We start from the raw sequence: 14,707 nt of genomic DNA on the forward strand, positions 1-14,707 counted from the left end.
ATGACGTCACCATGGCGACGCGTGTGGGCCGCGCGGTGCACGCTGGGATTGTGGGCCGGAGGTGGAGCGGCGGCTGCGGGTGAGGCGGGGAGAGGGAGAGGGGGCGAGGAGGGAGGGAGGGACCGGGGGGGGCGTCTCCCCTCTACCCCCCGACACTGCCCGGGTAGCTGACGGTGGGAATGTGGGGCGGGAGGAGGGGGGGGACTGATGGGGAGACTGACGATGGGAGAGGGGAGCACACACACACCGGGGGGGGGGGAGAGGGGGGCTGACGGTGGGGGGGGAGGGGGGCTGACGGTGGGGGGGGAGAGGGGGGCTGACGGTGGGGGGGGAGCACACACACACCGGGGGGGGGGGAGAGGGGGGCTGACGGTGGGGGGGGAGAAGGCGGCTTGGGAGGAGGTTGTGGTCCGGGTGATCGATGGTTGAAGCGGTCAATGTCCCCTTGTTCCCTGTGTCCCCCTTGTTCCCCGTGCCCCCCTTGTTCCCGTGCCCCCCTTGTTCCCGTGCCCCCCTTGTTCCCTGTGTCCCCCTTGTTCCCCGTGTCCCCCTTGTTCCCGTGCCCCCCTTGTTCCCGTGCCTCCCTTGTTCCCGTGCCCCCCTTGTTCCCGTGCCCCCCTTGTTCCCGTGCCCCCCTTGTTCCCTGTGTCCCCCTTGTTCCCCGTGTCCCCCTTGTTCCCGTGCCCCCCTTGTTCCCGTGTTCCCCTTGTCCCCCTTCCCCGTGCCCCCCTTGTTCCCCGTGTCCCCCTTGTTCCCGTGCCCCCCTTGTTCCCGTGTTCCCCTTGTTCCCGTGTTCCCCTTGTCCCCCTTCCCCGTGTCCCCCTTGTTCCCGTGCCCCCCTTGTTCCCGTGCCCCCCTTGTTCCCCGTGTCCCCCTTGTTCCCGTGCCCCCCTTGTTCCCGTGCCCCCCTTGTTCCCCGTGTCCCCCTTGTTCCCGTGCCCCCCTTGTTCCCGTGCCTCCCTTGTTCCCGTGCCCCCCTTGTTCCCCGTGTCCCCCTTGTTCCCCGTGTCCCCCTTGTTCCCGTGCCCCCCTTGTTCCCGTGCCCCCCTTGTTCCCCGTGTCCCCCTTGTTCCCGTGCCCCCCTTGTTCCCGTGCCTCCCTTGTTCCCCGTGCCTCCCTTGTTCCCCGTGTCCCCCTTGTTCCCCGTGTCCCCCTTGTTCCCCGTGTCCCCCTTGTTCCCCGTGGTCCCCGTGTCCCAGTGACCGCTTGGGTCAGAGGCTGCAGGGTGAGGGAGGATGAGAGTGGGGAGGGGGCGCAGAATGTGTGAGGGAGGATGGAGGATGAGTGCAGGGAGGTGAAGGCAAGCAGGGCAATGGTATGACGGGGCATCTTGGGCAAAGGCAGCATCGGGTGTGAGATTGGAGGTGGAGTTGGGGCGATGTCAGGGTCCACTCGCCCTCTGTCTATTTAGCCTTCTTGCATTTTTTACACTTGTTTATATTTTACATTGCCGCCTGATTGCTCTGAAATGTTCTTTTCTCTTGTGTTTACATTTCTGATTTAATGTCTCTCCAATCTGTTAGGAAAATAAGTAGTGCAGTAGTGCTTTCTCTTTTGAGTAAGATCCTTTGCTATGGAATTTGCTGCGTCTGTATACACTCTGCAGACATGCCCATCAATGCATGACTGTATAAGAAAATAACTGCAGATGCTGGTATAAATCGAAGGTATTTATTCACAAAATGCTGGGGTAACTCAGCAGGTCAGGCAGCATCTCAGGAGAGAAGGAATGGGCGACGTTTCGTCCATGCATGACTGCTTGACTGATCTAGTTCATTGATATCCTTCGATGTCAGCATAGAATATTTACGAGATACTTCATAGTAACTGAGATCCAAGGGACAATGGCAAGTTGGATTGAAACATCTTGTTCAGCAGAAGATAGGAAGGATAATGGTTATGGTGGAGAATTGATCCAGTGATGTCAAGGCTCGATTGTAATGTCTTTCTGCTGACAGGTTAGCACGCAACACAAGCTTTTCACCGGACTTTAGTACACGTGACAATAAACTAAACTCAAATTCAAACTCATTTTATTGGTAATTTGCATATAAGGTCTTGCCTCCACAGATGCTGCCGGACTTGCTGAGTTCCTCCAGTATTTTGTGTTTTACATAAGATTCCAACATCTGCAGTTGCTTGAGTCTCTAAGAGACCACCTCAGGGAGCTTGTTGCATACACCCATCCCCTTTTGTGTAAAAAAAGATTACCCCTCAGGTTTGTATTAAATCTTTCCCCACTCACCTTAAACATATATCCTCTGATTCGCGATTCCCCTACTCTGGGCATAAAAGTCTGCACTTACTTGATCTATTCCTACCATGATTTTGGAATTTAACACAGAGAAATGTGAGGTGTTGCATTTTGGGAAGTCTAACATGGGCAGGACCTTCACAGTGAATGGTAGGGCGCTGGGTAGTGTTATAGAGCAGAGGGAACTAGGAGTGCAGGTGCATGGTTCCTTGAAGGTGGAGTCGCAGATAGATAGGGTGGTCAAAAAGGCGTTTGGCACATTGGCCTTCATCAGTCAGAGTATCGAGTTTAGAAGTTGTACGGTCATGTTGCAGTTGTATAAGATGTTGGTGATGCCGTATTTAGAATATAGTGTTCAGTTCTGGGCGCCATGTTATAGGAAAGATGTTGTCAAGCTGGAAAGGGTACAGAGAAGATTTACAAGGATAGACACAAAATGTTGGAGTAATTCAGCGGGACAGGCAGCATCTCTGGAGAGAAGGAATAGGTGGTGTTTCGGGTCGAGACCCTTCAGACTGATGTCAAGGGAATGGGAAGTACAGAGATACAATGTAGTCAGAGACAGTAAGGCTGGTCGGAGAACTGGGAAGGGGGAGGGGATGGAGAGAGAGGGAAAGCAAGTGCTACTTGAAGTTAGAGAAGTCAATGTTCATACAGCTGGGGTGTAAATTAAGGTGTTGTTCCTCCAATTTGCGCTGGGCCTCACTCTGACAATGGAGGAGGCCCAGGACAGAAAGGTCAGTGTGGTCCAGGATCAGTCTGAAGAAGGGTCTCGACCCGGAATGTCACCCATTCCTCTCCTGAGATGCCACCTGACCCGCTGAGTTACTCCAGCATTTTGTATCTACCTTAGGTTGGATCCAGGTGTGGAATCTGTTATACAACTGTAACATGACCTAACTTTTATACTCAAAACTAACTGATGCAGGCTAATGTGTGAAAGCCTTTTTGACCACCCTATCTACCTGTAATGCCACTTTCAGCAACCATGTACCTGCACTCCTAGATTCCTTCTGCTGTGTTTGGCCCAAAGAGCACTAACCCTTTCCAGGCCTCGTGATCGCGGTACAGCAGGAGGTGTAAGCATACAGGATGACTTTAATGACTGCAGCATTGATTACAGGAGGAGGGGATTATTCTTAGAACGGAGTAAACCATTCGTTATGCCACAGCTTCAGGTCAGTGGGTAGTTCAGCGTGTGACAGGACGTAATAATACTAGTCACATTGCAGAAGAGAATAATGAGGATGTCAGCAAGGCAAAAGTATAGTTATAAGGGAAACTGGCTTGGCTTGGGTGGTTTTCTTTGAAGAGTGGAAACAGGAAAGATTTAAGTGCCATGTATTAAATGACAAAAGATAAGATTGTAAACACCGTGGGTGGTGGAAGAAGCAGATGCAATGGTGCATTTCAGAGGCTTTTGGGTATGCACACGGATATGCAGGGAATAGAGGGATCTGGATCACATGCAGGCAGTGGAGATTAGCTTAACAGCATCATGTGTGGCATGGACATTGTGGGCCGAAGGGTCAGTCCTTGTATTGCATTGTTCAATGTAAGATAAATGAAGCTCACAGCTGAAAGGGAAGTAATTGGGAGATTTAATGTAAGTGATGGAGGGATTAGAGAAGAGTGGCAGGTCTGGAACTTAGGTCATAAGGAACTGGAGTTGAATTAGGCCATTCGGCCCATCAAATCTACTCCGCCATTCACTCATGGCTGATCTATCTCTCCCACCATCTACCTTCCCGTGCATAGCTATGGAACCTGCCCACTGCCACCAAAATCTCTGACACCTGTACTAATCAACTTAACTTTTTTACACAAAGGGTGGTGGGAGTATGGAACGAGCTGCAGGAGGAGGTAGTTGAGGCTGGGACTATCATAACGTTTAAGAGACATTTGGATAGGTGCATGGATAGGACAGGTTTAGAGGGTTAACAGCCAGGTATGATCAGGCTGTGTGTGGATGGAGCATGTTGGTCGGCGTGGGCAAGTTGGATCGGGGGGCCTGTTTCCATGCTCTATGACTATTTGTGATTCCTAATGCCCTATAGAATGTATTTGAACAGATATAGTTTTCCTCAAGATCAAAGCTGAGATGAAAGGGCCACCAAACCTGAGGTGGAATCCTTGCAGACACACAGGGGACAGGTTGTTCCGTGCCTTGCATATTTATTTTAGTTCATGGGCAATAAACTGAAACTGCATTTACAACAGGCCTTCAGTAATATACAATAGGCCTATGAACCCAGTGGAAGGATTGTTGATCACTGTGGCCTTCCCCTCTCCCCTGATCTGCTTTGAGTCAATATGGATCAAAATGCAGCACAACAACAAGACATGGAGAGCATAGATGGGTACAAAATGCTGGTGTAACTCGGCTGGTCAGGCAGCATCTGTGGAGAAAAAGGATGGGTGATGTTTCAGGTCAGGACCCTTCTTTAGACTGGTATTCCATTACATTAAGTAGTAGATTATTAAATCTGTATGAGATAGGTTCACATTAATAACCTGTAAGAGATGTTTATTCAGTACCCTGGAATACTTTATTAGAAATACATAGAAATTAAATGCAATATTTTGAGATGTGCTTATATTTCACATCTCATCCTTGTTTGCAAAATAGAATCTGAGCCATTGAGTTTAAAAAAAATACATAATAGATTCATTGGAAATGAGCAATAAGGATAAAATAGCTCAGCACAGAAGTAGACAGGCAGCATCTGGAGAGAAGGAATGGGTGACGTTTCGGGTCAAGACCCTTCTTCAGACCCGACCCGAAACGTCATCCATTCCTTCTTTCCAGAGATGCTGCCTGCCCGCTGAGTTACTCCAGAAATTTGTGTCTACCTTTGATTTATCTGCAGTTCTTTCCTACACAAAGAGCTATATCCCTGGATCCCATGCGATGTAATCTCCCAGAACAGCATATCATGCAGATGGTTGCTGGTCCATACAGACTGTCCACCGTCATGTCCTTGTCCACCTTCTTGGTTGCATCTTCAAAAATTCAATCAAATTCACAGAGGGATCTGGGAGCTCAAGCATATAGTTTTCTAAAAGTGGCATCGCAGGTAGATAGTGTAATGAAGAAGGCTTTTGGTACATTGGCCTCACCAGCCAGGGAATTGAATATGGAAGTTGGGAGTAGACACAGGAACTGTAGATACGAGTTTGCAAAAAAAGACACAGGTCAGGCAGCATCTCTGGAGAACATGGATAGGTGACGTTATGGATCGGGACCCTTCCGAGTGATTATGGTGGGGGGTAGGGTGGAGCTGGAAGAGAGGTGGGGCAGGGCAATGCCTGGTGAGTGATAGGTGGATACAGGTGGAGGGGGGGAGGAATTGATAGGCAGAAGCCAGAGGAAGGAATTTAGCTGGAAGGGAAAAAATGAGTGCGGGTCTAGGTGTTGCAAAGGGAAGAAGGCTGGGGGGGGGGTGGTGGGGGACCGGGAAGAAGGTGGGGGACCGGGAAGAAGGCTGGGGGGGTGGGGGTGGGGGGATCGGGAAGAAGGCTGGGGTGGGGGGGGGGGGGGGGGGAGGTAGTAGGACAGTTACCTAAAATTAGAGATTCAATATTTATACGATTAGTTGTGTCACGTTGCTGTAGGAAAGATGCCATTAAGTTGGGAAGTGTGCAGAGAAATTTACAGAGCTGTTGTCAGGACATAAGGGCCTTTGGCAGAGTCAGGACTAAGACTTTATTCCTTGTATCATAAGGGTAATAGATGGAGTGAATGGGGCCACAGTTTAAGAATAAGGAATAGACCATTTAGAACGGAGATGAGGAAAATCTTTTTCACTCAGAGAGTTGTAAATCTGTGGAATTCTCTGCCTCAGAAGGCAGCGGAGGCCAATTCTCTGGATGCTTTCAAGAGAGAGCTAAATAGAGCTCTTAATGATAGTGGAGTCAGGGGGTATGGGGAGAGGGCAGGAACGGGGTACTGATTGTGAATGATCAGCCATGATAGCGGTGCTGACTCGAAGGGCCGAATGGCCTCCTCCTGCTCCTATTGTCTATTGAATCAAATACTGCAGGGTGTAAGACGGAAATATCCGTGTTCTATATTAACCCATATATTGCTCTACATACGCTTGCTAAGATTCTTTCATTCCAATTAATAATCACCCATAAACTAATGAAATATGTCCTGTATCCAGTTATTAATAAATACCATGAAATGAGGAATTTGTGGAGGAATTTCTTTAGCCAGAGGGTGGTGAATCTGTGGAATTCATTGCCACAGGTGGCAGTGGAGGCCAAGTTATTTGGTATTTTTAAGGCAGAGATTAACAGATTCTTGATTAGTCAGGGTGTCAAGGGTTATAGGAGAAGGCAGGAGAATGGAGTTGAGAGGGAAATATATATCGGCCATAATTGAATGGCGGAGTAGACTTGATTGGTCCGAATGGCCCAATTCTGCTCCTATGACTTACGAACTTTGAAATATTATTAATACTTGCTTGATAAATATATGGGAGAGTAGCATTGCCATCTGTAGTCCAGGGATCTCCCGGACGTAGACAGAACGATTGGATTGGTTTCCCCCACCCACCATGTAGTTGAACTAGGAAGCTGCCAAGGCTAATACCAGCAGATTCACCGAGTGTTTCCCCATGTTTTTACATTTATCTGCCCCTACATGTTGAAAATAGTATAAATGCACCGATTAATTCTTTACAAAAAGATTTAGTTAAATATATTTCCAAATTACTGTATAAATGTTATGGTCACTTGTCTTTTAAATTTCTGTGTCTTCGGGTATCTTGAAAGTTTTTTATAGATTTAATGTTTTTCTTTACCGACATTTGTGAAATTCTGAGTCATATTTCCATCAAAATGGATGTTTTTTTAGACATAACTACGGAAGGTCCATGGATGTGATGTAGTCAAACCCTTCTGCCAAAATGTCAAGGAATCAGAATGTCATTGATTATGCTAAAAAGGTTCATTTTCAAGGAGCAAATGTTAATCTGTCTCCATCAGAGAGGTCCCACGTTGTTCAAATAGAAGTTGAGAAAGTGGGCCATATTCCATATGGTACGATACATCTGCAAAAGGATCAGAACGTTGAGCAGGATGTGGAAGCCTGTCAAAGTATTGAGCAGCAAGGTCTAAGATTGCAGTCTCAGCAGCAGATTTCAGGGGATGTGCCATCTTGCAAAATCAACACAGCAACAGGTGATATACGCCTCTCTGAAGCTGGACTGCAAAACCAGCTGTCATCAGATGTTAAGAAACCAGTTGGTCCACAGAAGGCCAGCAACATTTTTACTGCCCTTGGACTTTCATCTAAGGACCTGGATGAGGTGGAGATCTATCCTAAAGACAAGCTTACACTTGATTCTTTGCCAAAGATACTTAAGCAGATTAAAAAGAAAAGAGCATCTTTGAAATACAGTAAAGGTGACAGTTCACCACAACAAAGCCATTCCAACAGGACTCTGTGTGAGGATGGAATTGGAGAAAGGAAGTCAACAGAAAGAAATTCAGAAAGTCAGGACCTGGTGTGCAAACCTCTGGTCAATTACGGTTATGATCTTTCGTCTGGAGAGTCAAGTGCAGAATCTGAACATGAAGGACAAAGCGGCCAGGCCTTTCACAACAAAGAAAGACATTTTTCTGAATCACCGCATCATTTAAATCAGTTTGATTCTGATTCTGAAACGGAATCTGATGAGGAAGTGATTGATTTTCCATGTGCAGAAGAGCAATCCGTCCTTGAGAAAAAGCGGAAAACACCGATTCTACAAAACATAAAGGATTTCCTTGGCTTTTTGCCCATGGTACTGCCACACTGTTGTTCACTCTGTGACAAAGTAATTGATACTCTGCAGGTGAGTTACTTGGTAGTGTCTGTTTCTAATTTGTGACAACATTTATACACTGTGTACAAAATGTTCTTGAGTCAGTTTTATTGCTCATTAAATTGTCTGCATTCATTTTGTGAATAATGTTAATTGATGTGCAGAGGGTCACATTTCACGTCCACATATGTCCTAATGGATATACAAAAATAAATAACCACAACTTGCAGTGTTGCAATAAAAACAGCACGTTTTGATGTCAAATTATTGCAATATTCAAATAAAATTTAGAGGCTATTATCTAAACTGATAGTCTTTAACCAGTCATCTCTGATCAGTTAGTACAATGCCTGCTATGGCTTAGTTTGTTGCACATGAATTTCATTGAATGCCAGTCAAACATCATTCGATCCTGACGCTATGTAAAAACAGCAAATGCTAAAAGAAGGCCGCATCAGTGGAGAGGGTCAGGGTTAGGGTCAGGAGAGGGGAATGGATTTGACGCTTCACTTAAAGAACTCTTTATCAGAATAGTGAAAATGAGAAGGCAAGATTGAGAAGGGATGGAAGGTTAGAGGGGATTGGGTGCAGACCAAAGTTATCAAAGTAACAATTGTTTTAAAAATGAAATAACTGGAAACAGAAAAGAGGCAATCAGAGAGAAAAATAACAGGTTATCTGGAATAGTTGCAGAGTATTCAATCCTGAGGATTCCAGAGCACCTGGATGAAAGGTGAGGTGCTGCACCTGGGGTTTACCACGACCATGGGTGGAACGATATAGGAGGGACATTGAGTTTCCAGTTACCTGTCACTTTACTCGTCTGCCCTCCTCTCATTCTGACCTCTGCTGCCCTCCCCTTATATCACTTGGATGCTGCTGCTTGACCTGAGTGCTTCTAGGCTATTCAATCATTGTTTATGATTTCCAGTATCAAAAATGTTTCTTCGCTGGTTGTATATAATTATGATTTGTCTTGTGGCTAATATAATGATTCCATTAATCGTTAAAATAACCACACTTCTTTCACATTGTACAGGACTGGAATGAGCATATGAATGACCCATTACACAAGCTACGTTCCCTGTTGCTACAGAGAGTGTATGTAATCTGTTTTTTTATCTCCCCGGCTCTTTGTATTTGTATGGATGATCGGCACAGATATTGTGGGCTGAAGGGCCTGAGTTGCTGTGCAGTTCAATTTATAACATAAGGCAACTGTATGTCAAAACATGGGAGATTTAAAATGTCGTTTAACAGGGGGATTGGCAGGACAGATGTATTTTGGAATTGAGTGGAACAGAGTGTGGTTGGGATGATTAAAAGCCACCGTGTTTCTTGTGGAATCTACATGCATTTTAATGGGTTGACAATATTACAATTTTCAATTAAATTTCAACAATGGAGTTTTGTTAATCTCAACACAAGGCATTTGAGGGATATAATGTTGACATTATTATCACAACATTCAGAGCAGCCTATTTCTACCTCTGAATAATCTGGAATTCCTGATGATGCAAGTATAGAATGCATTCTATACCAAAAAAAGTTATTTTGTGATAATTTATATGCAATTTGTACAACACCAAATGAATGATTCTTGTGGTTATTTTGTTTATTTGATATTTTGGTGAAGTTCGCAGGATAAGTTGAGCTCAATACCAGTTACATTCATGAAATGTTTTAGCAGCTGTTATGTTTGTCTCCCTTGAAAAGTAAAAAGCCAAGAATATGTTTTAAACAATGAATTAGATTTTTTTAGATTTAGATTTAGAGATACAGCGCAGAAACAGGCCCTTTGGCCCACCGGGTCTGCGCCACCCAGCGACCCCCGCACATTAACACTATCCTACACACACTAGGGACAATTTTTTTTAACATTTGCCCAGCCAATTAACCTACAAACCTGTACGTCTTTGGAGTGTGGGAGGAAACCGAAGATCTCGGAGAAAACCCACGCAGGTCACGGGGAGAACGTACAAACTCCGTACAGATAGCACCCATAGTCAGGATCGAACCTGAGTCTCCGACGCTGCATTCGCTATAAGGCAGCAACTCTACCGCTGCGCCACCGTGCCGCACTATTTTTCCTTTCGGTGACCATTTATTTAATGTTACTTCTTGCTTAATGATTTCCACATTTATTTCTAGGTACCCGGACTGGGTTCCTGGAGAATTACCTGCTGCCAAGTAAGTCAAGTTACATCCAACATACGGTGAACAGAGATGTTGTTCACATATGTTGCTCATTGGTCGGCAGCGTTAGAAGCACTTGGTCAATTGTTCAATCAAGAAATCAAGGGATATGGGGAGAAAGCAGGAACGGGGTACTGATTTTGGATGATCAGCCATGATCACACTGGATGGCAGTGCTAGTTCGAAGGCCCGAATGGCCTGCTCATACAATTATTTTCTATGTTTCTATGTTTAAATCTACTCTGGCCCATTCAACAAGTAACTCAGCAGGTCAGGCAGGATCTCTGGTGAACATGGATAGGTGACGTTTCATAGTGCTGGAGTAACTCAGTGGGTCAGGCAGCATCTGTGGAGAACACGGATAGGTGACGTTTCATAGTGCTGGAGTAACTCAGTGGGTCAGGCAGCATCTCTGGAGAACATGGATAGGTGACGTTTCACAGAGTGCTGGAGTAACTCAGTGGGTCAGGCAGCATCTCTGCAGAACATGGATAGGTAACGTTTCTGGTTTACGCCCTTCTTCAGATCAAAGACGTCACCTCTCTATGTCCTCCAGAGATGCTGCCTGACCCGCTGAATTACTCCAGCACTCTGAAACGTCACCTCTCCATGTTCTCCAGAGATGCTGCCTGACCCGCTGAGTTACTCCAGCACTCTGTGAAACGTCACCTATCCATGTTCTCCACAGATGCTGCCAGACCCGTTGAGTTACTCCAGTACTTTGTGTCTTTTGTAGAGTCTGAAGAAGATTCCTGACTTCAAACATCACCAACGCATGTTCACCAAATATGCTGCCTGACCTCCTGGGTTACTCCAGCAGTGTGTCTTTTGTAAACCAGCATCTGCAGTTCCGTACAAAAGGACGTTTGTGGACCTTGTATCGGCAGATCGTAATTTTGCAGAGTCCAAATGATTTGTGGCAAATGGAGAGATAAATCTGGTACGGCCAATTTCAAGCCTCCATGACTGAGAACTAAACAGAAAGAAACTCTGTAATTATCAGGTCAATTAGTATTTGTGGAGCGAGAAACACAAAGGTTGCTTTATATATTATGACTTTGGCAGAACTGGAAAATATTACATAAATTGATACATCTTTGGGAAAATAAGTTTTAGATTAGTTTATTATTGCTACATTTACCGAGGTACAGTGAAAAGCTTTTGTTTGTGTGTTATCCAGTCAAAGAAAAGACTATGCATGATTACAAATAAGCCATCCACAGCACATAGATAAAGGTACAACATTTAGTGCAAGATGAAGATTAATAAAGTCCGATTCAAGATAGTTTAAAGGTCTCAAATGAGGGATGTGGGAGGTCAGGACTGCACTCCAGCTGAATCGAGGATCATTCAGTTGCCTGTGATCTTCGGTATGAAAATCAGCAACTACAATCATTTTATTAAACTACATTATATATTTTTTGGTCGCATGCAGGAAAAATCTGGTTGAGAAAGGCAAGGTTACAACTGTTGGACCCAAAAAAAAGGCAAAGATGAAAAGAAATGCAGGTAAAAACTGAATTATGCTGCTGATGACAAACATTTCCAGTTCTGTTTCTAGTGTAAATTTCAATTATTTTGGTTCTTCAGCTTTTAGGAGTTTGGTTCCATTACATTTGGAGTATGTTTGCAGTTCTGCTCACCACCTTACAGGAAGGATGTGGTGGCTTTGGATAGGATGCAGAGGAGGTTGACCAGAATGATGCCTGGATTAGAGGGTATTGGCTACAAGGGCAGGTTGGACAGACTTGGATGGTTTTCTCCGGAACGCTGGAGGTTGCGGGAAGACCTGATAGAGGTTTATAAAATCATGAGAGGAATGGGTAGGGTGGAGAGTCAGAACCTATTTTGCAGGAATTAATTATTGAGAGGACCAGGCAGCAGTCAAGGACAGGTCAGTGGAGAGTGTCAGAGGTCAAGGATGGGTCAGCAGTGTCAGAGGTCAAGGACAGGTCAGCGGAGGGTGTCAGAGGTCAAGGATGGGTCAACCGTGTCATAGGTCAAGGACAGGTCAGCGGAGGGTGTCTTAGAGGTCAATGGAGGGTGTCTTAGGTCAGGGACAGGTCAGCAGTGTCAGGTCAGGGATGGGTCAGCGGAAGGTGTCGGAGGTCAGGGACGAGTCAGCGGAGGGTGTCGGAGGTCAACGAAGGGTGTCAGTGGTCAGGGATGCATCTGCGGAGGGTGTCAGAGGTCAGGGATGGTTCAGCAGAGGATGTCAGAGGTCAGGGATGGGTCAGCAGAGGGTGTCAGAGGTCAGGGACAGGTCAGCGGAGGGTGTCATAGGTCAACGGAGGGTGTCAGAGGTCAGGGATAGGTCAGCGGAGGGTGTCAGAGGTCGGTTGACGACACGCCGCCGAGAACAAAGAGGGACCATTGGGGACTAAATGGAGCTTTGTAACTTTGTCAGCGCCCTTTAAGTGGCGACTCTTTGCATACCTTGTGTATGCAAAACAAAGAATCGCACTGTGACTTGTCACATCTGATAATAAAATATAAAGTAACGTATCATAACAAATAATAAAGGGCTAGCTTTAAGGTGAATGGCAAAGTTTAAAGGAGATGTGTGGGACAAACCTTTTATACAGAAGGAAATGAGTGTGAAACCCATTGCTGGGGATGGTGGTGGAGACGGATACGATAGTGGATTTTAGGAAACTTAGAAAATCACATGGACAATCAGGGAATGGAGGCGAATGGATTGTGTGCAGACAGATAAGAGTTGATGTTGGCATCATGTTCAGCACAGACATTGTGGGCTGAAGGGCATGTTCCTGTGCTGCTCTACGTTCAACCTTCCTTTCAGTGCAGCCATTGTATGCGAGGACATCTTTCCCTATTCGCCTTAGTAGTAATACGGCACTTGCCCAGCGATTTGTTCCTTCACTTCATTTTGGTGGGTAATTTCAGTATTTTGCTGGTTTCAGTATTTCCCAGGGAAAGAGGAATATGAGCAAGCATTTTTGCTCATCAAGCCTTTGTTGTTCGGCGATATATACCTCGGATCCCTTTATATTTTTGGCGAACAGAAATCTATGGTTTAACATTAACAGTTGTCTTTTGTCAGTTATGGAAAAGAGTTGCAAACCACCACCATTGATTTAATGTGTAGGACTGTTGCCTTACTTCTGAAAAGGCTAGCTTCTAGTTTTCAATTACGTTTCCAGCTGTAGATTTATAGAGCAGTGGGTATAGTGTTTATTTACCGTTATTTTCTTTTAATGCCTTGACAGCTTTAAGGGCCTGTCCCACTTTGGCGATTTTTTAGGCGACTGCCGGCGACTGTCAAAGTCGTAGCAGATCGCCGAAAAATATAACCGTACGACAATGTCCACGACAATGCCCGCGACAAGCTAAGACAACCTACCACATAGGCGACGGCAAGCTGACGAAAGCCGGCGACTCAAGGGCCTGTCCCACTTAGGCGATGTTAAGGCGACTGATGGCGAATGAGTCGCCGGTTTTCATCAGCTTGCCGTTGCCTATGTGGTAGGTTGTCTTAGCTTGTCGCAGGCATTGTCGTGGACATTGTCGTACGGTTATTTTTTTCGGCGATCTGCTACGACTTTGACAGTCGCCTAAAAAATCGCCAAAGTGGGACAGGCCCTTTACTGAAATCATCTGTTTACTGTTCCAGTTTCAGGGAGTGTGATGAATGGCAGGAGAAAGGGGTTAGGAGGGAGAGATAGATCAACCATGATTGATTGGCAGAGTAGACGATGGGCCAAATGGTGTTATTCTGCTCCTATCACTAATGACCTTAGGAATGGTTTCACCGCGGCTGTTCGGTAAACCTTTGTGATTAAACCATGATTCAATCACTTTTAAAATGGAAAGTCAAAAGTAAGCACCTATTACAGACCGTTGTCGAACAATGAAAACACTAAAGGAAGAGGAAACTGGGCTATTTGGCCAAGCTGTTGACTCGCAGGACATATTCTGCAAGTCTTTGCGTCAATGTCTAATATTGCGTTAAATGCAAGCCTGGTTGAAATAGTTCTGTGGTTTATTTTCAGATACTCCTCTGCCAAGCAAACGAGAACTGGTCAGTGCTGATTTACAACTCTTTGAAATACAATGTTGAGCTTAGAGTTGGGCATCAAATTTAATATGATAGAATCTAAAATATGAAGAAACTGGCTGAAAATTTTTGATAGATATTGTAAAATACATTATTTTTTGTTTATTGTACCCTAAAGAATGATACTAATTTCTGTTATACCAGTTTAAATGTAAGTCTATGAATGAATCTGACTACTGTTCTAACAACTCCCACATTCCCCGTGTCTTTTTTATGTGACAATGCAGGGCCAGCCAGTGCCGGGGCCAGTGACAGGGCCAGTGTCGGGGCCAGCTAGTGCCGGGGCCAGTGACAGGGCCGGCCAGTGTCAGGGCCAGCCGGGGCCAGTGCCAGGGCCAGTGCCGGGGCTAGTGATATGGCCAGTGT

General features: G+C 45.7%; 1 protein-coding gene across 1 annotated transcript in view; it reads left to right on the top strand.

Moving 5' to 3' along the window:
• Positions 1-14,707, top strand: part of LOC144599972 (matrin-3-like) — a 22,443-nt gene continuing 7,736 nt past the window's right edge. Inside the window, exons 1-6 of the mRNA XM_078411254.1 lie at positions 1-79; positions 7,247-8,097; positions 9,107-9,168; positions 10,219-10,257; positions 11,699-11,772; positions 14,277-14,305. Coding sequence (XP_078267380.1) covers positions 1-79; positions 7,247-8,097; positions 9,107-9,168; positions 10,219-10,257; positions 11,699-11,772; positions 14,277-14,305 — 1,134 coding nt within the window. The remainder of the gene's footprint in view (positions 80-7,246; positions 8,098-9,106; positions 9,169-10,218; positions 10,258-11,698; positions 11,773-14,276; positions 14,306-14,707) is intronic.

Source organism: Rhinoraja longicauda, chromosome 14, assembly GCF_053455715.1.
Source record: "Rhinoraja longicauda isolate Sanriku21f chromosome 14, sRhiLon1.1, whole genome shotgun sequence".
Taxonomy (NCBI): Eukaryota; Metazoa; Chordata; class Chondrichthyes; order Rajiformes; family Arhynchobatidae; genus Rhinoraja; species Rhinoraja longicauda.